The sequence below is a fragment of the Perca fluviatilis genome, chromosome 18, assembly GCF_010015445.1.
Source record: "Perca fluviatilis chromosome 18, GENO_Pfluv_1.0, whole genome shotgun sequence".
Taxonomy (NCBI): Eukaryota; Metazoa; Chordata; class Actinopteri; order Perciformes; family Percidae; genus Perca; species Perca fluviatilis.
Window position 1 is genome coordinate 26,028,489 of NC_053129.1, and position 23,182 is coordinate 26,051,670.

A 23,182-nucleotide genomic window follows, 5' to 3' on the forward strand; every position below is an offset into this window, starting at 1 on the left:
CAAACCTTTTATGCATCAAACACTCACCCCAGCAGAGTAGAAAAGATCTTCACGGATGAGTTCCTAAAGTTAGCGGTTTTCATGGCGGTAAGGTTTTTTTTTTTTTTTACAGTCTACAGAAACTTATTAAACCACTTCTCCACTGTCAACCACTATACTCAGGATGTAGGCTGGTTCCAGACCTCCTCCTCCTCCTCCTCCTCCTCTCTATCACTACCCACTCAATCGTCAGGATTTTTGAAGCAATTCAGCTGGGTTTGGTGTTGTGCTTACCAAAGTGCAGAAGTGGGCTAAACAGTGAGCCAGGTAGGATAGAAGCAGTCTGGAGTTTATGAGTTCAATTTTGGGTGGAGTATCGCTTTAAATGTAGCTTTCTGAACGTCCACATAATATGATGCACCCAAAAGTAAAGCATTCCTTTTAAATAAATCCAGTTTGAAAAAAATTACTTTGGTGGAAATATATTAAGATTCAAAAAAAGTAACCTTAAGTTGGTGAATTTTAGAGGAAGTCTCATGATGATCAGAGATTGGACTAAAGAAGAAAAACTACATGTGCTGAGGTTGTGCAAGTGAGCTGGAAAGCAGCATTCATCTTTGTCAACATATTATTAGCTCACTATATCTTGACACAGAAGTTTCAAGTTCCAGGAGATGAACAGTCTCACATTAAACAGCAGCAGCTGGACACCTTTGACTGACAGCTCTTAAAACTGTGCGCTTGTTTTGACCTCTTCTCCGAACATTGTTGGTGTTGTTTTGTTTTGTTTTGTTAGTGTTTAGGTTGCTTCCATTAGATAAATAGATAGGTACTCAGGTTATTCAGGCCCGCTGGTTTTTTTGACGACGCATGGTGTGGCGAAGTTCTGTGCTAATAGTAGGCAGCCTGAGGTCAGTTTAGTTTAAATGGCAAAGAAGTTCCTGCAAAATCCTGGTGTTTATGTATGTTGCTTAGCATTCAAAGATCGAGTTTTACATTCTTTCATTTGTTGAGATTACAAATGAATAACAGAAAGCCTACATCTGTGGGGCTAGGAATTTAAAAAAACGTGGGTGTTAACCAGGCAGGTCTTAAGAAAGACACTATCAAGTTGGATTATGGGAACTGTAGGGTCCATGGTTTTAGGAGCTTGAGCCATAATAGGGACTATTATTATTTCTGTCTCTGCCACACAAATTTTGTAATGTAATTTTATAATTAAAGTCTCCTAATTTATGGAATTGACAACTTGAAACACTGATTCATTTGGATATTTGTTGAGAGAAAAAAAAAAAAAGATATCCCGAAAGTTTTGGCATTGGTAGTTTTGGTTATGTTATTGGACCCAGTGTTTAAAGTATTCAAACGATATCCAGCCCTGTGTAAAAACGTGAGGAATAATTGCAAACATACTGTACCTAGATACCAGTTTTATTATTTCTTTCCCTTATCTCTCCCCCCTCTACAGGTCAGGCGTAGGTGTAACAGGCGCCAAGCAGACCATGTTTTACGCCGAGGTGTCTGATGACAACTGTGTGAGCGCAGGTGGAGGTGAGCCAAAGGAGGGAGAGCTTATCGAGGTGGTCAAAGTCCCGCTGCACGAGGCCATGACGTTCGCCTACGACGAGCGTATACCCAAAACCATGGGCGTCATATTTAGTTTCATCTGGTTCCATAATAACATGTCTCCCAAGTACAAGATCTCCACCAATGTGTAACTAGTATTAACCAACCCTCTTTATACTGTTTATTCCAAATTAGATCAAACACAGGCCCAGCACATCCACACTTCCCCACATGGCCCTTCATCCTGTATTGCCTTTGTGCTTATTGGTACATGATGAAAGGTGGGCCCCTTGTCTTGTTGCCAACAGGTATCTTTAAGTTTTGTCCCGTTTACCTTTTTGAGTTTCATGTGGTCTTAATATTTTGTCCTAAAAACATATTTGCCATAGCTGGTTGTCACTGGCACATTTATCTCTTCTTGATGTTTTTTTTAAGTCTGTTAATCATTTCATTTACTGTGCCATCTGTTATAAATGGCTGCATATCACTGATTTCATTTGCCTGCCCTTGATTAAAGGAATACTCCACTGCCTTCAGTGTAGGCTCTTGAATGTTACCTGTATTTGAAAAAAGCTAAATAGTATTTTAAATACACCTGATACTGGCTAAGAAAAAGCCATTTACCATTCTGCTTTCAGTCAAATTCCAACTTGTTTCAAGCATTCCTACAACACCCAGCATTCATTGCAAACTTTGTGATGCTGACCAGCCACATGCCCGTGGTTAGCCTCGGTTTGCTAACATTTTAGCATGTTAATATTTGCATTGGAGTTGATGCAAATAGTTGCTTAACAAAGTGTGCCAGAGGAAGTCTGCATCGAAAATGACAATACACATCATATGAAAAATGGCTACCTTTTTGTACTGGTCATTACTTGAACCATTAAGATATAGATATGGTTAAAAAAATAAAAGAAAAGCAAAACGGTGGAGTATTCCTTTAATCCATGATCCAGTAATGCAAAAACTATGCTAGTCAATGGTGGGGCCTTGCAACGATTGAGGTGTTCGGTGTGTTTTAACCACCACTTGTTCAAGCACGCCTCAGTTAATTTCTCTAATCCACAGCCTTTAAGCAATACTTATCATAGTACCCCGTGCTAAACAATCACTCAGTGTCAATGGTAGAAAATCTTTACAAAGTCAAGCCAGTGGACATATTGGCAGGCTTTTTCTTCTACAGGTGAAGTGGAAAATGTGAGTTAGGTAGTTTCACACATCACTGAAAAAGCATTCAGCTACCCATCCCTGCACCCAAGGCCCTAATCTCGGTTATAAATTTGTCATTGTTCTCAAGCACAATCCTGCATTGAGTTACCGATATTTGGCCTGCAACATGTCAGCGGACGGTATTGATTTAGTTTTTTGAGTTTTGAAGGAATTCTTTTTACTCTCTTTTGCGTATATTTTTTCTGCGATTAAAAACTGGAAATACAGTAGAGAAGACACTGTATGAAGGCTAAATCCTCCATTTGTTTTATCATTTTTGTTACAATCAATTTCTAGAGAGTTCATTTTGAACATATTAATGCAAGCGTAGGAGCATATTTTAAAAGGATTTAAACCATCTAAAAGATTGCCTTTGGTCATAATTCATTTCGGGGGGGGGTTCTGTGTCGTAAATCTCGGATGGTCATTAACACGCAAACCTGATCTCACAAAGTGAATCTCAACAGCAGTTTGCCAAAATCTCAGGTCCAAATAGTCAAAGTTTTGGTCATATTCAGGGTGGATCTCTGGATGCGATGATGACCAGCATGTTATTATATTATTCTATTTCAAAATCACTTGCAGTTTAAAGGCAACACAGTTCTTACTATATGTTAGTATTTTTCTTCATTCAAAAAGGGCTGGTACTTCATTTATTAATCAATATGTAAAAAAGAAGAAATTCCCCCTTGTAGTTTTCCTTAAAAATATGCAAGTTTTGAAAAAAGACAATACTGTTTTTAGAAAATGACTGCTCACTTAAAACACACCTCATTATTTATACATGATTACAGTTAGATAATAAGAAAAGTACTCTTCTTGGTGCACCTGCAAAGTTTTGAAGTATGTGAGAAAAAAATATAGTGAGTAAAAATGTAATGGTCATTTAAAAAAAGGAAACAAAAAAAGACTTGCCAGAATAACTTTGTTGACTTCAAGATAAAATGAAAAGGTGCTGTACGCTAGAGTTATTTGTAAGAGTTCAAAGGTAATAGCACTTTGAACATATTGGAGGTGAAATCTTAAAAATGTTCTATTGAACAAAAACAAAACCTAGTCCCCAATAAAACAACTTCCTGTTGATGGATTTGTCTGAACTCTGGTGTAAAAATGAAGGAAATACTCCAGATGAATATGAGCACCAGTTCAGCATTTATTTAGTTCTTCAGGGTTTTTTAAGCCGGAGGAACAGCTGACAATCAAGTGAACATTTGTCTTCTTTTACCCATAACCCCTTGTGTTTTGGTCATTTCCATTGGTGTGTTAGGTGTATGTACTTGTCCCTACTAGATCTCACCGAGGTTCTCTTAGAAGAGGACTGAGCATCAGTTTCAGGCGCATCAACGCATTTATCTGCTGCTGCTTGATGTCGAAATGCATTTTTATCTGCACAAAACAATTTTTGAATCAACCAAACTAAATATGTTTAACACACCGGGTCGACTATTTAGCTCCCAGGTTGTGTAGGAATATATGCAGAACCGTTAAGCCATATTTATCGCCCCCCCCCCTACGTTGCTATCATTGAGCTTCTTTGCCCTTCAGCCCATCGAAGATCATTCCTTGATGTAGGATTCTATATGTTTGCTGGAACTGCTTAAATCATTTTGATTTTGTTTATTTTCTTTGCAAGAGGAAAGATGACTCTCATTTGCGTAATTGATTTACATTCTTTCAAATTAGCACCGAAACCTGATGTCCAAACACTAAATCAGATTCTCTGTGTTGTTGATGTCATTCGTAAATGTGGATGCAAAATTTCAAACGTATACAAACTACAGGATGTATCTACTTTATCAAGTTTAGAAAAAAATTTGAAGCACCTTTTGGAATCCCATGAAATGACCACTGGACAACTTATGTGTAGAGTTATGTGTAGAGTAAATTATAAAATGACACATTGTAACACTATAAAGGGGCTTTTAAACAATATTCCCTTAACTACTTTTTACATTATGATAACAATCCACCATAATATCTTTTTTTTAGCTTTCACTAAGTTAGATTGTTGGCACCTTATACTCATTAGGTCCCCTACCTTCCTTATTTCCTCAATCTTCTTCTTCCATGTGATCTTTTCTTTAGTCTTAAGTTGAATAAAGTCTAAGTGAAGTTTAATGGAGAACCTTAATAAAATATTCCCAATGGTGCTCACAGTTTTCCATCCTATCTAGTATGAGATGAACCCATCGTGGAAAACAATAAACATGGTCACTTTTTGTCTTGAAATGACTCATTAGAAACGTATCTGTCGCCCACATTTGAAATAGGTTAGCCATAATCATAATCAAAAAAATCCTCTTGTGTATTTAAAAAGAAATCTGTTTGCTGAAATGAGGCCAACTGCTTCTGATTTGGCTTGATGTAAAATGTGACAAAGCCATTTCAACTTTTAAGGCCAGTCTGTAACTTCATGTGCCTGTCAAATGTGGAGAACTGCCATGTGACTTCTCTTTTGGCTGAAATAGTTTTTTTTTCTTTTTGAGGAAAGTTATTGCAAAAACACAAAGGCTTTTCTTTGCCTTTTCCTTTGGCTTGTCACTGTGGGCGGCATCAACCAGAAAAACCAACCCCGGTACATATTTCTCTACACTTTCCCTCCAGCTGTTAACTGAAAGTCGAGTGCATTTAGTGAACATCACAGAGGACGTACAGCAGCCTTAATCACTGACAAAACAAAAGTGGCATCCACAAAAATAGATAGCAGCTGCAAGTGGGAGGGATCGATTCTAACGTCTAAAGATGTTGTGATTTCAGCTTGATTGTTGCAGAGAATTCAGTTGCGAAAAGACACAACCAGCGTGGCAGCACTTCAGGTTCAGCTGGTTCAGCCAGCTTCTCTATATAGGCAGTGAAAGATATGATGGAAAATTAATTTACCTGAGGCCTGTATTTTATTTTTATTCCACCTGTGGAGTCAAAACTCACAAGTTGATCTGTTATCAGACCTCCAGTCTATTTTATACTCAAACATTTTTTTATTAGTTTTATAAGCTATTCAGATGTGACAGGCTATGTTTTTATAATCTCATTTAGTTTTAAACCTATGTGTGTTTTTCTGCGTACAATGCTAAAGTTTTAGTTTGAAGCCAAACTCTGAACTCTCATGGGGTTGACTTTATTCTAATAGAAGCCATGTAAAGGTCGGTAACACTGGTCATTGGCAGTGTTTTTGGAGGACTTAAAGATAAAAGTTCAACCTTTTAGAAAATCTCCTTATTCGTTTGTTTTTTTTTAGCTGAGAGTAACATGACAATATTCATACCACTCTCATGTCTGTACGGTGAATATGAATCTACAGCCAGTAGCTGGCTACTGTAGCTTAGCATACAGACTTGAAACAGGGGGAAACAGCTAGCCTGGCTCTGAGAAAAGGTTACAAAATCTGCCTACCCGCACCTCTAAAGCTCATTAATTAACACAAAAAAAGTGTACAAATTTCATTTTTTATATGGGATCAATACCAGACTTTTTCTTGGCTGGGACCAGTCACTGCTTTTGGTTGCCTGGCAGCTGGTCCTGGCAAAGAAAAAGTTTGACAAATAACCCCTCGTGAAGCGGAGAAGCATCTCTTTTACACTTCCTTTTTTGTATGGATTAAACCAGATTAGTGAGCTTTAGCTGTTAGCTACGATAACCGGTTGCTGGCTGTAGCATCATATGTACTGTACAGCCATGAGCGGTATCAGTCTTTTCTTATCCAACTCTCGGCAAGAAAGCGAATAAGTGTATTTCCCGAAATGTTGAATTAAACCTTTAAGTCTCCCATCGCGCGACAAGCCTTCCCCTCTACGACAAAAGTAAAAGCACTTTTGACAGTCCAGAGTGAGGTTGCAGACTGTGCCACTGGTAAGCCATATGCTACTTCTATTGAATAAAACACTAATATATGAGGTTATTAATGGTTGTATAATTCATTCTTTCCTATGCTGGAAATTAACCATTAGCCCAGCATTGGACGTTTCTACCTCCATCACTCAGGCACATAGCGAAAATATGTTGTGTCCGTTTGCGTGGTTCAAAGGCGCTGACATATCAAATTCTCAGCAACATGTCAGAAATGTCAGCTCTCAGTTGTTCTCTGTGACTGAATACTTAATTCATTGGTACCAGACTTTTATAGATGTACCCCCATGGCTATGCTGTAGTTGCTTCTTCAACTGTGATGGTTTTTTATTTATATTTTCTGTTAATGGTTTGTGCACTTGTTTGACAATTTCTTACTGTATATTCAATGATCATGAGCTGAGCAACAGTTAATCATGAACATGTTTTTTAAAGGTGCTATGTGTAGTATTCTCTAATTACTGTTAAATTATAACTTGGATCACGGATGTGGCAGTTTCAACATGACCTCTGGTGATCTACTCAATATTCCTTTGTTTGTTGGAGAAGGCACTTTTGATTTTGGATGAAGTCGGTCGCGTTTGCGTCTTTATTGGCAGACTGGTAGCTGAATATGAAACACGGGGAAGATAATCAGATTTGCTGCTATCATGCTGTTCATAGTGACTATAAAGTGTAGCACATGTTCTGTTAGGTAGTGTAATATTCAGTGAAAATTCTACACATAATACCTTTAAGTGAAAGAAGTATTATGATTTTTCTCATTGTAAAGATCTGAAGAAATTTGTCCAATTGTGATTTTTTAAATTTTTTTTCATTTCTGGTGTCTTTAACTGAATTTGTGTTTAAAAAAAAAATATTTTCTGGAGAAAAAAAAGTACAAACACGAACATTGCAGTTTTACAAATTTATCATGTATTTATGCTTTATTAAAAGTGTATACTCATTGTGGGCAGTGTTTTCTGTAATGTTTAAATTTTGTTAATTTATTACCTAAATGTTGAAATATTAAACACTTTTAAAACATGACACTTGGTACAAACATACAGTATATATTTAAATATGATACTTTGCATGTGCACTAACTGTGTTGGATTAAACTGCATTAAGTTTAAATAAAATGGGTTTGATGCCCAAAACGTAATGTTTTTGTCCTGTAATTATTTAATCACTTCAAGCTTATAGGAGAGTTTAGCATTAGAATGCCACAGTCACTACAGAATAAGGTTAGTGGTATAAAAGTGAGTAGTTGCAGAAGTATCATTGAGTTGAGTTAGAAACATCGTTATTTGGTCGCTAAAATGGAATTGCAAGTCATATTAGAAGGGTTTTAAAGTATTACATTTGGCTCTTGAGTCTTGCACATGTCCCTTCATTAATAAAGGAATATTCAAATTTGGCCACACTTGACTTTAACTCCCCCTATTTAGCATTTATAAACGGTATATACACTTTTAATAATTGCTGTACAACACACTGTAATGTAGCTGTAAGCCGATATAAGTTTATTAATGTGTCAACAGCTGTAACTCCTGTAAACAACAAGTGGAGGCTCGTGTATGAACAGAAAATGAATGATAATATAGTAAAGCACAGTTGTTATAACACAAAATATGTCTTCATAAGACATCAAGGAAGAAGCCAAGGCACTCGTCTTTTACGAAAAAAAATTATAAACTGCCTTTAATGCATCTGCCACATTCTTACTGTAACTTCCTGAAGAAGGCTGGACACCAAAACGCGTTAAAGTTGTTTTTATCTTATTCTATTAAGAATGTGCCAGATGCATTAAAGGCATTTTATATACATTTTTCGTAAAAGACAAGTGCCTTGGCTTCTTCCTCGATTCCAAAGAGAACTGCCTTTTTATCACTAATATAAGTTCCAAGAAGCACTCCAATCTCTTCCATTCTTCATGTTTTCATAAGTTGACAAATTTGCATGAAGTGGTGAAACAGTTGACTTCACTTCTATAGGAAACTGAAAGAACAGAGATCACCAAGTATTCTGTGATTGACTAAATATCCACAGCACTCTACCTGCTGCTTACATGAATCTGTCAGCAGCCCGTTGATACCCATCATCTCTCTTGAACAAACATCCTGATTAGAGATAACCCAGAGCAAATGTAAATTCTACAGACCATCTTGATGGGCATGTTGATTTATGGTTTCCTAGAAATGAAAGCAGGGTTCTCACATTTAGCCAGGGAGAAAATAAAAGCTGCTGTGCTGTGGAGATGATTTTATCTAGCAGAGGTGTGTATGTGCACAAGTGTAAGGAAACCTGAACAACATTTCCTTTCAAAGACAAAAATTACTCTTCAACTTTACTTTAATTATCAACAATCAACAGTCTAATATTTGCTTCAACTTTATCGCTAAAACTTGTCTCCCAAGCATGACTATTTCTATATCACTTTCACTTCATATAACATTTTTTTAAATTCCAACGCCACACATCTGTTGCGATCTTAAAAGCATGTTGCTTGGGAACAAAATGACAACAGGTCACACTTATATACTCCCTCCCAGTCTTCTCTGGTAATGTCACTCTTGCAAAAAAGCACACTATAGACAAACCTGATTAGATACTTGACAGGTTTTTATTTCATTTTCATGTATAGCTTTTGACCTTGATGACATTAAGAAAGAGAAGAAGAGAACCGTTTAACCCTCTGCTTCTTTGCTGGGTGGTTCTGAAACACGGGTCAGCTGGTGGTTTATTGCTGCAATCACGTTGTGAAGTTGAACGCAGGGTATCAGCTTAAAACATGTTCAGTTGTACATTTACATGAATATTAGGGGCTGTTTCCATTAGTAAACTGTCTTTTCAAGGTTCTAGATTTGGGGTTTGACAATCACTTCGCAGCATGAAATGTAGAGGGATCTGATTCTAGAGTAATGTTTTTTTTGACATTTTGGGACATACTCCTATACACTTTTAAGAGCTAGTTGTAATGATTGATGCTACTCTTGTTTGTTAAGTACAGTGCGAGAACCAAGAGGCAATTAGCCTAGCTTAGCAAAAAGACTGGAAGCAGGTAGAAGCAGCTAGACTGGCTCTGTCCAAAAACATATAAAAAAATACACCTATCAGGAACTCTAAAGCTCTCTAATTAACATGCTGTATAATGTTCATTTAATCTGTACACATACAGAAATGTAAAAACTGGTTGCCTAGCTACTTTGATGACAAAACTCCAGGAGTTTACTGCAATACATGTTCATTAGTAAGCAAATTTTGGAGAGAGACATGCTAGCTGCTTCCGGTTTTTATGCTAAGCTAAGCTAAGCTAATCGCCACCTGGCTCTCGCTCCATAACTTAATACACAACATTGAGAATAGTATTGACCTTCTCATCTTACTCTTTAAAAGAAAACAGATCAGCGTTTTTACCAAAATGTCAAACTAGTATTTCCAGCTCAGTTTTCTGTGTTCAAATCCCTAATCGAGCTTATTCCTACAGAGATTGTGTGGGGCCGGTGACCTCTAGCTCACCTGGTGTAGTGTGCACATCATGTAGGCTGAGTCCTTGGCAGTGGCCCGGGTTCAAATCCAACCTGTGGCCCTTTGCTACTATCACTATCTAAAAAAAATTATACAGAGACTGTGTGTATGGCAAAACAATTCTGTAAATACATCCTCCCCTCGTCATCCAACTTTAAAAAGGATGGATGGAAGGATGGGTGCTTAAAATTAAATTGTGTCCCTGTTACTTTGAAACTGGACACATGGAACGTCTCGCTTCTCCAGAGACCATCTGGATGTGTGTGTATGTGTGTGTGTTACCACAGCAGATGGATTACCACCCCTCTGTCTGAATGCAGTCCATTCACAGGTGGGAGCTAAAACCTGCCATTTGAATGAAAGACAAGATCCAGCACTGCAGTGAGAGGAGACACTGCTGTGCACAATACCAGAGTGATTCCAGCACACTCTGACACACTCTCCATCTGTATGCAAATGAGATCTTCCACATATGGGAAGGTGTGCTTTTTAACTTTTGTCAACCTCTGTATCTTAACAAATCTACTGTATGTCATCTGCAGACATGAGGCACAAATACAACTTGGTTAGAGTTAGTGAGACATTGTAGTTTGTGTTAAAAAGGCGACTTTGCTAACGTTAGGCGACCTTCGTCATGGTTTGAATAATAACCACATGGTTAAGGTGAGGGAACGATCTTGGTCGTGGCTAAAAGAATCCAGGGTTGACTGTCGGTATGAAACAAACAACAACCACAGATTTATTGACCAATCCATCCACATCGACCTTCTTCATATTTAGACTTTGTGGCACTATGATAACGTCATACGACATCGTCCTTTGTCCTTTGTTCATGATGGACAAGAGTTTTGGGGCATTTGCTGAAACAACTGATAACCTCATTTTTCTAGGACAGTCTCCTCTTAAGTGTAGCTATGTCTACTTGCAACCCCTTGGTCATACGTTGCATACAGTATGTCGATAAATTATGAAAACCAACCCAACCATGGTTAACCAAAGAGAAGTCTATATCTTTCGCAGTCCATTTTAGGGATTGTACCGGTGCTGCATGAAATTCCGCCGGATGCATGTATTTTCCGTTTTCTTCCGCTTTCTTTGTGTTGGAATTTTAAATTCGGTGGATTTATGAGGACTATGATTAACTGCTCCTCAGATCTCTGCAGGGTAAATTGAGACAGCTAGCTAGACTATCTGTCCAATCTGAGTTTTCTCTCGCACGACTATTTTGCAGCGGTTCTGTGCGGATTTTAGCACCGCCCACGACGATTCTGATTGATTTAAAGAAATGCCATTAAACCAGAGCACGTTTTCCTCCCATCCCCGAATGCTATGTGGAGTAGCCAGACCCTCCTTCAGACCCTCTTTTGGAAGAGGGTCTGGCAAAGCGAGACTAACCAAAGAGGGATGTTCAGTCATAATAAATAATCAAAGATCAAAAAATGTGTCAGAGCGGGTTTGTTTTCTTATTCCTAATCGTGCTAGGAAACTCACAACCCTTCATATTTATCATGCTGCTCCTTAAACAATAGCATATACAATTGAATTTCCTGATCGGATGAAGTAATCGATCGTTTCGTTTCTACTTTTTCAGCGAACCTTCACTTGAAATAACTACAAGATGTGCTGCTCTTCTCCCCCCATCTCCCGAGCAGTCAGGTCATAACCTTGGATTAACATGGCATTGTGCTTTGAGGAAGAGCAGAGGAGGGGACTGGTTCAGACTGATAAACAGTCCTTGACAGGAACCAGGTGAATACCCATAACCTGTTTCTGTTTTGAAGATCTAAAATGAAGCCGGCTGTAAAGGTTTTGCTGCTCTTTTTGTTTTTGCAACCTTGTGTGAGTACTTATCAGTGACGTATATTTACGAGGTCCTGGGCTGTGCATGCTGGGGTGGATTGGAGGATTTAGAGCAAATCTCCCCTTAGGTATCTCCATATGTGGAAAGAGTCTTATCTGCCATGTTAACACTGACAAGAACATAAATCTGAACAATGTCCTGCAAATCCTCTTTAATCAGTGATTCATAGTAGTAAAGATGGCAGGCAGCGTTTAGGTCATCTGAGCATCATATCTCGTCTCTTACAGTTTGGTGATAGTGGAGGAGAGGGAGAAAAAATAAGTAATAATTTAGGTTCAAAGGGCTTTAGGATCGCAGCTTTTTCCTGGACATGATCGGTTAGGTTTTAACAACAGAATATAAACAGTAAAGTATTAGGTGTTGCCATGCCATCACAGAAAATACACAAAAGGAAAGGGTGCCTTGAATAAGCAACCGTTCATTTTGTTGTCATGTGTCAAATATCTAAAAGGTTAAATGGGGACGGCCACTACTAAATCGGTTCCAAAGCATGAACAGGAAAAACAGGACATAAAGTATGTAAGTACCATTAAACTTGCCCAACTGGTTAACATTGTAACTGTGGTTTTTCATTCTCAAAAATGTGTGTATGTGTGTGAGAGTGTGTGTGTGTTTTGTGTGGGTTGACTGTTTCCGTGTTCGCCTACTGTTATTGAAACCCAACTGTGTATTTCCAGATAGTTTAGAAACGTCTGTCACTTTTCCTCTTCCCTGAACAGCAACAGACTGGCTTGTATGAAATCTGAGCTATCTGCATGAGAAAACACAATGCATACAGTACTATCAGCAGAGCAGAACGTGAGGGTATGATAGAGGTACACTTCGGTGTCAGTGGTGACCAACATGTCTCATCTTATCGCAGCGGAAATGCCCTTTCTACACACTTGATAGCTCAGTCAACCATGGGAACTGAAGGACAAAACTGGGTTAACTAAAGTCGCTGAAACACCAGGGCCTCATTAATAAAAAAAAACTTGATTACTTTACTCCTAAACCTGAAGGTTGTAATCAATATGTTACCCATTTGCGTACTGGTAGAAGGCAGGTGAAAAATAAATGATGAGAACTGGTTAACAATGCAAAAAATGTCTTCATAAGGAACTCGTGAGGTTGTATTTTCTATGTGGGAAGTCAAGTATGCAATATGCGTTATGTTCACGTGGTTTAGGTTATGAGAACACTGTTGCATTGTGGGCTAAATGCCTCGCTCAAGGGCACATTTACAGTAGTTTCCCTAGCTGGTGAGCTGTACCAATCACACTCCTGAGCCTGCTTTGCTCTTGTTTAGGGTGCTTCGACTATTTTTCAGTTGTAAACACTATACTTTTACTGTAGCATTGTTACAGTCGGAGCAAGCAAAAATATACTATGATAAATGTGTTTTTATGCATTCAAACATCACCCTAAAGAAAGACAAACAAGTGGACAACAAAAAAAGTAAGAAAATGAAATACTTCCTTGGCCATTTTTTTAACTGTCAGCATGTTTTAACTCCTGTGGCCAGTTATAGTCAGATTTCAGGACTAATTTGCTATGCATTCTAGGTTAAGAGTTTTTCAACTAAAAAACATGGTTGACTGCATAAAACTGCTCAGCTCCCTCCACTCCTACACAAAATATTTGCCTTCGACAGTTATGAGAACATTTTACTTGGAAAATTCAGCAAAGAGTGTAACAATACTGTACATAAAAAAACGTACATTGGCATAACATTTCATCACAGTGTAGTCATGTAGCAGATCTGGGATGCTTTTTTCAGACTTCAGTGTCTGATATTCTATCTGACATTTTAGTCACTCAGCTTTTTTGTTACTTTACAACATAACATAATAACATAATTTCTTTCCACATTAGAAGTTGCTAAAAGTACTTCCTATGGGGTTTGGTATTTTGATCATTTTAAGGCTGCACGCATGCACCAGCATTTGCATAACCGTCTTGCAACCGTCTGCTGGAACAGCTACATTCCTCTGCCAGCCTTGGCACAATGCATAGTGTAGTTTCTTCCATAAGTTTCCCCATTCTTTACACCAACGTTTAAACTATGGATGGGAATCTCTACAGCAGATAAACGCAACAAAATCTGTAGCTACAACACTTTTTTTCTCACCTGAACAGTAAGGGATATAGGGTATATATGCTTTTATATCTCCAATATCTAGATTTGTTAAAAGTGCAGAAAACAGATAAACGTGATGTTCTTCAATTCTGGTTATCGATTTCTCTTTTCTCGCCCCATGGTCCCTTTCACGGCAAAATCGCAGATAAAACAAACATGCCAAGGACAAGAGTAATGAAAAAGTAAAAAGATGTCACCAGGTGCCAGATTTGACAGGTCCGGCGACTTCTCTAATTAGTCACCTTTATACGATGGAACATAATAGGATTTCTGAGGTGGGAAACCTCATTGAGCTTTAAATTGACCTTTTTCAGCATGTCACATACGAAGACATATACTATATGGCCTATAAATGCTCTTTTATGATGACAGATGAGGATAGTTTTGGTTAGGTTGACTAATAAGTTCCTCTAACAGGACATGTTCCTGTAAAATAAAGTGCAAAGTGTGAAACAGGACTCACTCTGCATGGCATTTTGGTATGAAAACTTTCATCACGTATGCTATAGTAAAAAAGATAAACCACAAAATAAGTGATCAAGTGTCACACCTCTCCAACTCCACACAGATGATGACTTTAATGTTCAAATTTGTTGTCTGCCAATCCAAACAGGAATTAGAAGAATAGTATGTTGCATGGTGATCATGATGTGCTTCAAGGGGAAGGATGGAGGCCAGGAAATAAGTTCAGTCAATCATGATGAACCATAGAGGTCACAAAAAAGAAGTAATTAATTATTTAAAGCCCCTTTTAAAAGGCATACGTGTGAATTAATCCACAAGGGAAATAAACTGCTATTACATAGTACTGTTTATGTATGGTCCACTTGGACTGACCTCCTTAATTTTCCTACGAGATGATCCATTCATCTGTGTAGAAGACATACAGATTCACCACATCATCTTCACTACATATTTGAAAATGCAATCTTTCGCTTTATTCAAAGATTCTAAATTGATACCACATTTAAACCCCTGAATACATCAGCAAATGAGCAGCATCTTAGCAGCCAGTGTGGTGAGATAGTCATTAGAGCTTGATAAAAACAGCATGACTTAACCCTGACCCATCTCGCCACCAACACCCCCACCACCACCACCTCTGAACGCCACCAGACACACACACTGAGTCCCCAAAAGATGCTTAAAGATAAAAGAGAAGCCGTATGTACAGAGACCGGAGATCTGAAAGGAGAAAAGCCATGAAAAATGGATGAGAGAAGAAATCCACTTCACCTCCCCCCTGGAGGCTCACAAACCCCCCACAGCGCTCCCACTCATAATCCCTTCTCCTCCTGCACACACACACTCCTCTCTCTGTGCCCCACACACATGTATGCAAACAGGAGGACAAGGTAGGCACACACCACCCTAGGCCCTTTGTTAGTATTCGGGAGATACTATAGTTTGGTGCTGTGTCGGACTAATGTTAGTCTCTTAAATCTAAAATCTAAAATCATCAACTTTAGGTATTTTGCATATTTCCTTTTGATTTTCAGGTTTTTTGGAGATACATTTTTGACGTAAAGGCAAAATGTATGTAGGTTTTTTCTGGTGAATCACTATTAGTCACAATTCACAATTAATTAGTCACGGTTTCAATAGTGAGGCTCGTATTAGTGAATCATTGAGGTCTAAATGCATTCACGGAGGCATTTCCAGCATGACATGAAAACAGTTTTAGGATAAGCACAGAATGCTTTTAATTTTATGGGCATGAAAATGAAAAATATCTTTTTTTTTAAATACCGGTAGGTTCAGCACAAGATATTGGTTATATAGCAGCCTGTATTCAAGGCAGAGTCTACAGCCATGCTAGCATCTCTGTGAGGCTTTACTTAGAGCTAAATGCTAATATGTTCACAATGACAATGAAACATGCTGAAGTGAAAGTAATGTTTACATGTTCACCATCTTAAGGCTCTGACACACCAACCCTATGGCCGACTGTCGGTAGAAAAGGTGCCTCCCCTAGTTGGTCAAAAAAGTCCCTCAGAACACACCGAAGCGATGCCGACTTGAGCGTACGTTCTGCACGTGTGCGAAACGTAATACGTCTCCATAACAGCAGGCGGCGCTAATCTGTATTGTCGCCCCAAAAAATGAAAACCGGCAGCTGATTGGACAAACGCGTCACGTGGGTCTGGCCCACTGGCCGATTCAACAAGTCAAATCGGCCCAAATGAACGCCGGGTCCTCCGACTGAAGACGGCCTCGCCAGACTGTCCGGCGGCCGATAATGGGGTTGGTGTGTTTGCATGCTAACATTAGCTAATTAGCACAACAGATGGATAAATCGTTACAGGATCACCAAAGTTATTGCAATCCATCCTGAGGGGGGAAATGAATGCCTGTAATAAAATGTTGATTCAATCCATCCAATACTTTTTATTAAAATACAAAAATGTGAACTTCATGGGGATGCTAGAGGAAAAGTCAGGATCAACGGAATCCGTAGGCTTAAACCTCTGGGAACCATAAATGTCTAAAATTTCCCGGCAATTCATCCTAATGTTGCTAAGACATTTCACTCAAAATACAAAATCTGCTGATGGTGCTTAAGAAAGAGTGAAGAAGAGAGCATCGCCAAAATTATTAGGATTCATCCTCTGGGGAACACAAATGTCCATAGCCATCTATCCAGTAGTTGTTGAAATATTTTAGCGACAAACCGACATTGCCATCCTTAGGAGCTACACCACTAGCATGGCTAAAAACCCATACTGGTCAAACACTAAGATGCAAACACACATATACACACTGTTCCTTTGCCACCTGAGGCCCTTTACTAGGTGTGATCCAACTTAAGGCACTCACATGTACTTGTGACAGCGTGTGAAATGTTCCAGTCAAAGCGTCTGCAGTGGCTAAGGCTATCAACGGCCTCCTTTAAGGCCTATCTGATGGGCTGGCAGTTGCCTGATGAGAAGGAGACAGAGACATGGAGGGTTGGAGAGGGGGGTGCTGTCACATACACTTTGATTGGCAGCTTCTCTCTCTTGTTTTCCTTGTCAGAAACGGTAGCAGAAAGTGGTATCATGTTGCATGTCACATACGCCTGAGCAGCGATATTAGAAAAGACTTGGTCTTATTTTTACCAGCCACACTTTATTTGCATCTCATTCACCCATTCATCATTGTACTCAATTGATTGCATGATACAGCATCTTTTACTCACAGAGACAAAATGGACAAACAACTTACACAATCATATAGTTTAGTCTAAGTGATAAATAGATGGATACAGGTCACAGGAGTTTTTGATGTTGCTTCCTTTCTTCTTTTCATTAGGATGTGGAGAATGTTAATATAAGAATGCGGGCACAGTCAAGCAAACTTTATTCCATTAAGGACAACATATGTTGGAACTCTGGACGGGTCAGGCCTTTGCTGAGGAAACAGTAAAAATTTCTGCAAATTAACATTAGATACCAGGATAATGCACCGTCTAGTCTGAGTGCTTGTCCACCTATAAAATAAGCTATGTCACCCATAACTCATTCGACCCTTGCATGCCATTGAAGGTGTAAAATATAAAGACACAGAGAAAAATACAAAGTTTTTATGTTTGAAAGAAAAGAAAGATAAAACGCACTACAGCATGCTTTGGGAAATGTTTATCACTTACAGTAGAATGGGCTCTATGAGAATTACAACATGCAAAAACACTGGTATGTTCCTTTTGAATGGGTACAGCCACAGCAACCATTGGCCATCTGTCAACAACAATCAACCTGACAACGCTGCCAGGTGATGCAAATATCTTAAACTGAGACAGGATGCTTGTGCAAATGTTCACATCTGTCTTTGTGTATGTATGTATGTATGGATGGATGTATGGATGGATGGATGGATGGATGGATGGATAGATGTACAGGTGGGAGGTAAATGGCAGAAAGGCACTTGTTGCTGGGGTCACCAATCCAAACGAGGTGGACATTTTCAACATGTGTAATACGGAGATCAGCTGAAGGCAAACCAGCTGCAACTGCCAATGGCATGAGCAGTGGTTTCATATAAATATGCTGTAGTTCTGTATCGTTAACACTGTGGGACAAGACAAGATATTTGATTGATGCAGCAGCAACAGGATACTGCAGAGAAAAATGCAATTTCAATAAGAACACACAAGACCGGGAACTGGTGAAATTGAATATGTTTAGAAAATGTATAAAGGGATACATATTTTTGCACCAAGAGTAGAGAAAAAAAGTAACGTTTTTTTGCACATCAACTTACATTCAATATCTCACAAATGATGGGAAAAGCAGAATATGAACAACAGAAATGTGTGACATGACTGCATATCTAATTTTATGTATCTAATTTCTTCAAAATGCCGAGATGTAGAGAATCAGGTTAAATGGTGATTGATGCGCAGGCAGTAGAGGGCGCTCTAAACTGCTGCAATTTGTGGGGTTGAATTGAGGAGGGCTCCTTAATAATAAGTCTAGTCTCGTTACTGAAAAGGTGATGTGTTTTAGAGGCAGTTTTACTTTCAGCAGCCATTAATACTGCAGAAACAGAGGAGTGAAACCATGTTTGTGGCAAGAGGACCGAATGCATTGATATTAATCTCTATCATCAAAGCATTGTCATACATAGCCCAAAGTAAATGTAGTTTTTGCAGCATCATTATAATTCATCATTACATCATTATAATTAAAAGCAACAACATTGAGAAGGGAAATCCAATTGGCTGCGAAATGTAAGACACACAACATACTAGGAGGCATTCAGAACCAATGCTCCGTGTAAACTGTTAATTTAATCTAAGCTATAACCACATTATCATAATCAAATCCCATGTCAGTCACCAGCAATTAGTCCACGTTGACCTCAGGAATTCAGTCTGCTTGTGGGACTATTTTCTTTCAAGTTTTGTTGAGAAAATAGATTTTAATGATTTCAATGAAACGACGCCTGATATAAAAACAAAAAAACGTCCAAATATTTTCCAAATAAAGACTGCAATTAAATTCAAGACAGCACCTTTGAGCATCTTAATTTGAAATAACAGCCCTACTCATCATCATATCTTTGCGGGCGCGTTTAATTAAAGTCGACCCGTGCTTTGTTCGCATGCTGTAATGCGGTCTGTCCAAATGAAGCTCAATACAAAACCCCAGCATAGGCTAATTCAAGTTTTGGGAGGAGGAAGAGCAGGATGAGGAGGAGAAGGAGGGTTGGTGGGGGTATTACACTATTGTCCGCCCCTTAATCCGGTTGGCTCAGAGACTGCCCGCAGGCCAATTTGTAAGTGGTTTGCGGAGCTGCCAATCAAAGCAGACATCCTCTCCTCAGGCTGTGGCTACGAACATCTCAGTTGCTGCGTGGAGAGATTTGACGGAGGGACACTCCTGTGCATGGACCATCGCTGCGCTGCAATCCGCCGCCTGCTCAACGTGAAATCTGGACGTTCACGGTGGAGAAAACACGCATGTGAATATTTTCTTTTTGCATGTCAGGAGAGGAGGAACTAGTCGCCGGGTCCGCGGCTGTTTGTCTTTTCGTATCGCTTCTCCCCTCCGATGTCACTCTAATTAACCGGAGGCATGTGGAATCGCACCAGGATTAACGTCAGGAATTGCTTCCCAATATTGTGCCTCCTGTTAGCGTTATGGGCAGAGGTAAGAGGTTTTTGTTTTATTCCAAAAATATTTCATTCTGCTCCACGCAAATAAAATAAATGTTTGAAATTACAAATGTCAAAAGTTGGTGGGCGTGGGCAGATGTAGCCTATTTGCTCTCCGGCGCTGCATATTCGCATCACATTCATCGATAATTGAATTACGTAGCCGTCAGTTGTGGAGCATGTGATCATGTTACCATGACAAGATTGAAGTCTAAGGAATTGATACATGCTACTCTCCATTTTGATTACATTTCTGAGATCCTTGTACGTTTCTTTTTTTTTTTTTTTTTTTTTGAGAGAGAGAGAGAGAATTAGGCCTGAACCAAGAAGTTGTAGGTTAAGTTGCATTTGCTTTTTATATATATATTTTAGATATATGTGTTTGTTTGTTTTTTAAATTGCATTTCATCAATTGGCTGCTGCAGTGGTTAATTTGCTCCCGTCAGAGGGTAACCTGATTGGTTAAGACCCCAGCCTGCAAACCGTAGGCTGTTCACGTGCTCCATTCATGATGCACCAAATTATTTTGGAATTACCACCCAATCTGACTTAAGGTTTTATAATGACTTTAGTTGGGGTTGAGGCACTGTTTGGCCACTTGTCCATTTTTACGCACCAATTTAGGCGACCCAAACAATGCCGAGGTTGTAAATATAGGCCTATATTTAAATGTGGTCTTTTTTTAAAATGTTGTTTCTAGGTGTCCCAGTCAACCGGCTATTTCGAGCTGCAGCTGACCTCCGTGGAGAATCTAAATGGCGAGTTGGCGGACGGGGAGTGCTGCGACGGCACCAGGAACTCCCAGGACCTGCGCTGCACTCGAGACGAGTGCGACACTTACTTTAAAATCTGCCTGAAGGAGTACCAGATGGAGGTCACCACCAACGGCCCCTGCACGTTCGGAGCTGGATCTACTGAAGTTCTCGGTGGAAATATGTTTTCTGTTACAAGCGCAAAGATGAACCCGAATAAGATTTTGATCCCCTTCCAGTTCGCCTGGCCGGTGAGTTGTGATTTCTTGCCCCAATTAAGTCTACGATAGTGTGTTCTTGACACGTTCTTCCCTGGAGAGAGCATCAAACCGAACCCCCTTTTTTTTTTTTATTTAAAAATTTGCTCAATTTAATGTTTATTCTTTGTTGCATGTGTACACATGCCTGGGGAACACATCATTAATCATATATGAATGGCTTGGAGCCACTCTCCCCTTCTGCATACATCCGGTAGTATATTACACTGATCTGGATATGCGTTCACACTTTCAGAGTTGTTTTTATTTTTTTATTTTTTATTTTTTCTGTCATTGCAAACCAGTGCTGCAGGTAACAATTTCCCCTATAAGTGATTCTGCTCATTACACATTTGGTCTGTAGAACATCAGAAAACAGTAGACAATGCAGTGCACACATCACAATATAATCATCATCATCATCATCATCATCATCATCATCATCATCAAATGTCTTCTTTTGTCAGACCAACAGTCCAAAACCCACAAAGTAATTTCCTTAACCTTGCAAACTCTAACATTTGAGAAACTGGAACCATTTAAATGTTTTGCATTTGTGCTTGAAAAGTGACTTATTGATTCATTGACTAATCCTTGTAACTGTAGTTGCAACCATCTTCCGCTGCAGAAAACTCTACAGCTCTGCGGTGGAAGGCTCCCCAGAGAGAACCTGTTTGTGAAAGTAGAAATTTCATCCAAAGAAACTGCACTTTAATGGATCGCATTGATGCCAAATTAATCCAAAAATCCTTTTGATTTGGTTTTGCTTTTGGGTCAAGTGTATGTGCCTTTGCAGGGAAGGCAGACCTCATTAAATGGGGGTTCTTAGCAGCATCCTGTCCTTGTGAGAATGACACACATTACAGCTAAACGATGGCATGCTTCACAAGGATCCGATTGCAGTTACAGTGGTTCGCAGTGTCATCTGGGTCATCTTTTAAAGTTGCCCTGATATATGAGGGTTGGCTTTGTTCCAATCCACCAGCTTGCACCTGCCAAGGCCATGATAGGGTAATTAGACTGGGGGAGGGGGGGAAGAAATGCTTTGATATGTAGACCCTGGAGAGGGAACTCTGTTACTTCTCGTATGGAGAAGTGATTATGGCAAAGCTGTTACGTTCTGGAGAACATTTGCTGTTTCATAAGGGTTTTAAGAGCAATTTCATCATAATGCAATCCATCAAGTGGAATTTGGTTCATTAAGACTTTAGGATTGGTCCACATTGCTCGCTACTGTCAGTTTTGTTGGATGATTGTGGTAAATACCAGGCAAAGTGAAAGTTGATTTTTAATATAGAAAGAAGTGGTTTGTTTTTTGATTTCTACAGAATAGAAACAATTTGACTCAATGTCAATGAGATCCCTTAACTTTTACTTTTACGCAAGGCAATATTAAGCAACCAAATTATTAAAGGAGTCTGGTGTGATGTATGAGAATGGCATGTACTGTATGGAGGTGCAGCCTGGTTGGAGGTGTTGAACGGATGCTCCAACTAATTGCTCTGATATAATGGCGACTGAGTGAAATTACGCTGTGAGTGTGAAATATGTGTTCGATGCCTCCGGGCAGTAGTTCAGTGCGTACTACTGGCACACCTCTCTCCCCCCCCCCTCACAGCTTCCTCTCCTGCTGTGGGTGCCAGGTGGCCCCTAGTGGCCCCTCCAGGGCTATTAAGCTCCTGACTGCAGATGACTGATAGCTAATGGATTAGGCATACGGGAAAAAAAGGTGTGCTAAGTACCAGTGCTGTAGCACTGAACACAGTTTTATTTATTTATTTATTTTTTAAATGACCTTTACCTCCTGTTGCCATTGAGTTTGAGTGAATCTATTAAATTATTTTGGACAATGTAATGTTATAAAATAGTGTTGTTTTTTTATTTATTTTTTTTTTTTAGGAATTAAGCTATTGTCATGTTGTAGCTTGATTTTATTCAGATTTGTAATGTCGTGGTGGTCAAAGGGACTGCAATGGGAATGGTAGGCTATTGTGCAGACCAAATATGCACTTAGTATTTGGAAGTAGAGGTGATTAGTCTGATTAGTTGATGGACAGAAAAAGTAATCTGCAACTATTATGCTAATTGATTGTATTCTGTATTTTTCAAAGCCAAAATGGCCATTTTGTAGTTACAGCTTTTAAGTTGTTGCAGTTTTTTTTAGATTGTTGGTTGGACAAAACAAGACATCACTTTGGACTTTAGGGAATTTTGATTGTAAGAAATTTTACATTTCTTTCATCCTTTTCTAGCACTTTTATAGACCAATTATTAATCAATTAATCAAGAAAATAATCAGCAGAATAACTTATAAAGAAATAATTGTTGGTTGCAGCCCTAGATTAGATTTGTTTATTCAAAAACTGAATATCTCTGGGTATTTAATGACAGGTCAGACAAAACCAGTATACTACAAATAACCAAATGAATAATTGATTAAACGAAATA

The 23,182-nt window shown here is 39.0% G+C and overlaps 2 protein-coding genes across 3 annotated transcripts in view; both read left to right on the forward strand.

Moving 5' to 3' along the window:
* The window catches only part of nudt14 (nudix (nucleoside diphosphate linked moiety X)-type motif 14), a 29,379-nt gene extending 21,635 nt beyond the window's left edge, over nt 1-7,744 (forward strand). Inside the window, 1 exon segment of the mRNA XM_039782326.1 lies at nt 1,448-7,744. Coding sequence (XP_039638260.1) covers nt 1,448-1,697 — 250 coding nt within the window. The 3' untranslated portion in view covers nt 1,698-7,744.
* An 11,239-nt stretch (nt 7,745-18,983) lies between these two features.
* jag2b (jagged canonical Notch ligand 2b) overlaps nt 18,984-23,182 on the forward strand; it is a 54,927-nt gene continuing 50,728 nt past the window's right edge. Inside the window, exons 1-2 of one of the 2 annotated variants that reach the window (XM_039782075.1) lie at nt 18,984-19,720; nt 20,426-20,728. In XM_039782075.1, coding sequence (XP_039638009.1) covers nt 19,646-19,720; nt 20,426-20,728 — 378 coding nt within the window. In that variant the 5' untranslated portion in view covers nt 18,984-19,645. The remainder of the gene's footprint in view (nt 19,721-20,425; nt 20,729-23,182) is intronic. The other variant, XM_039782074.1, reaches the window with a different exon arrangement.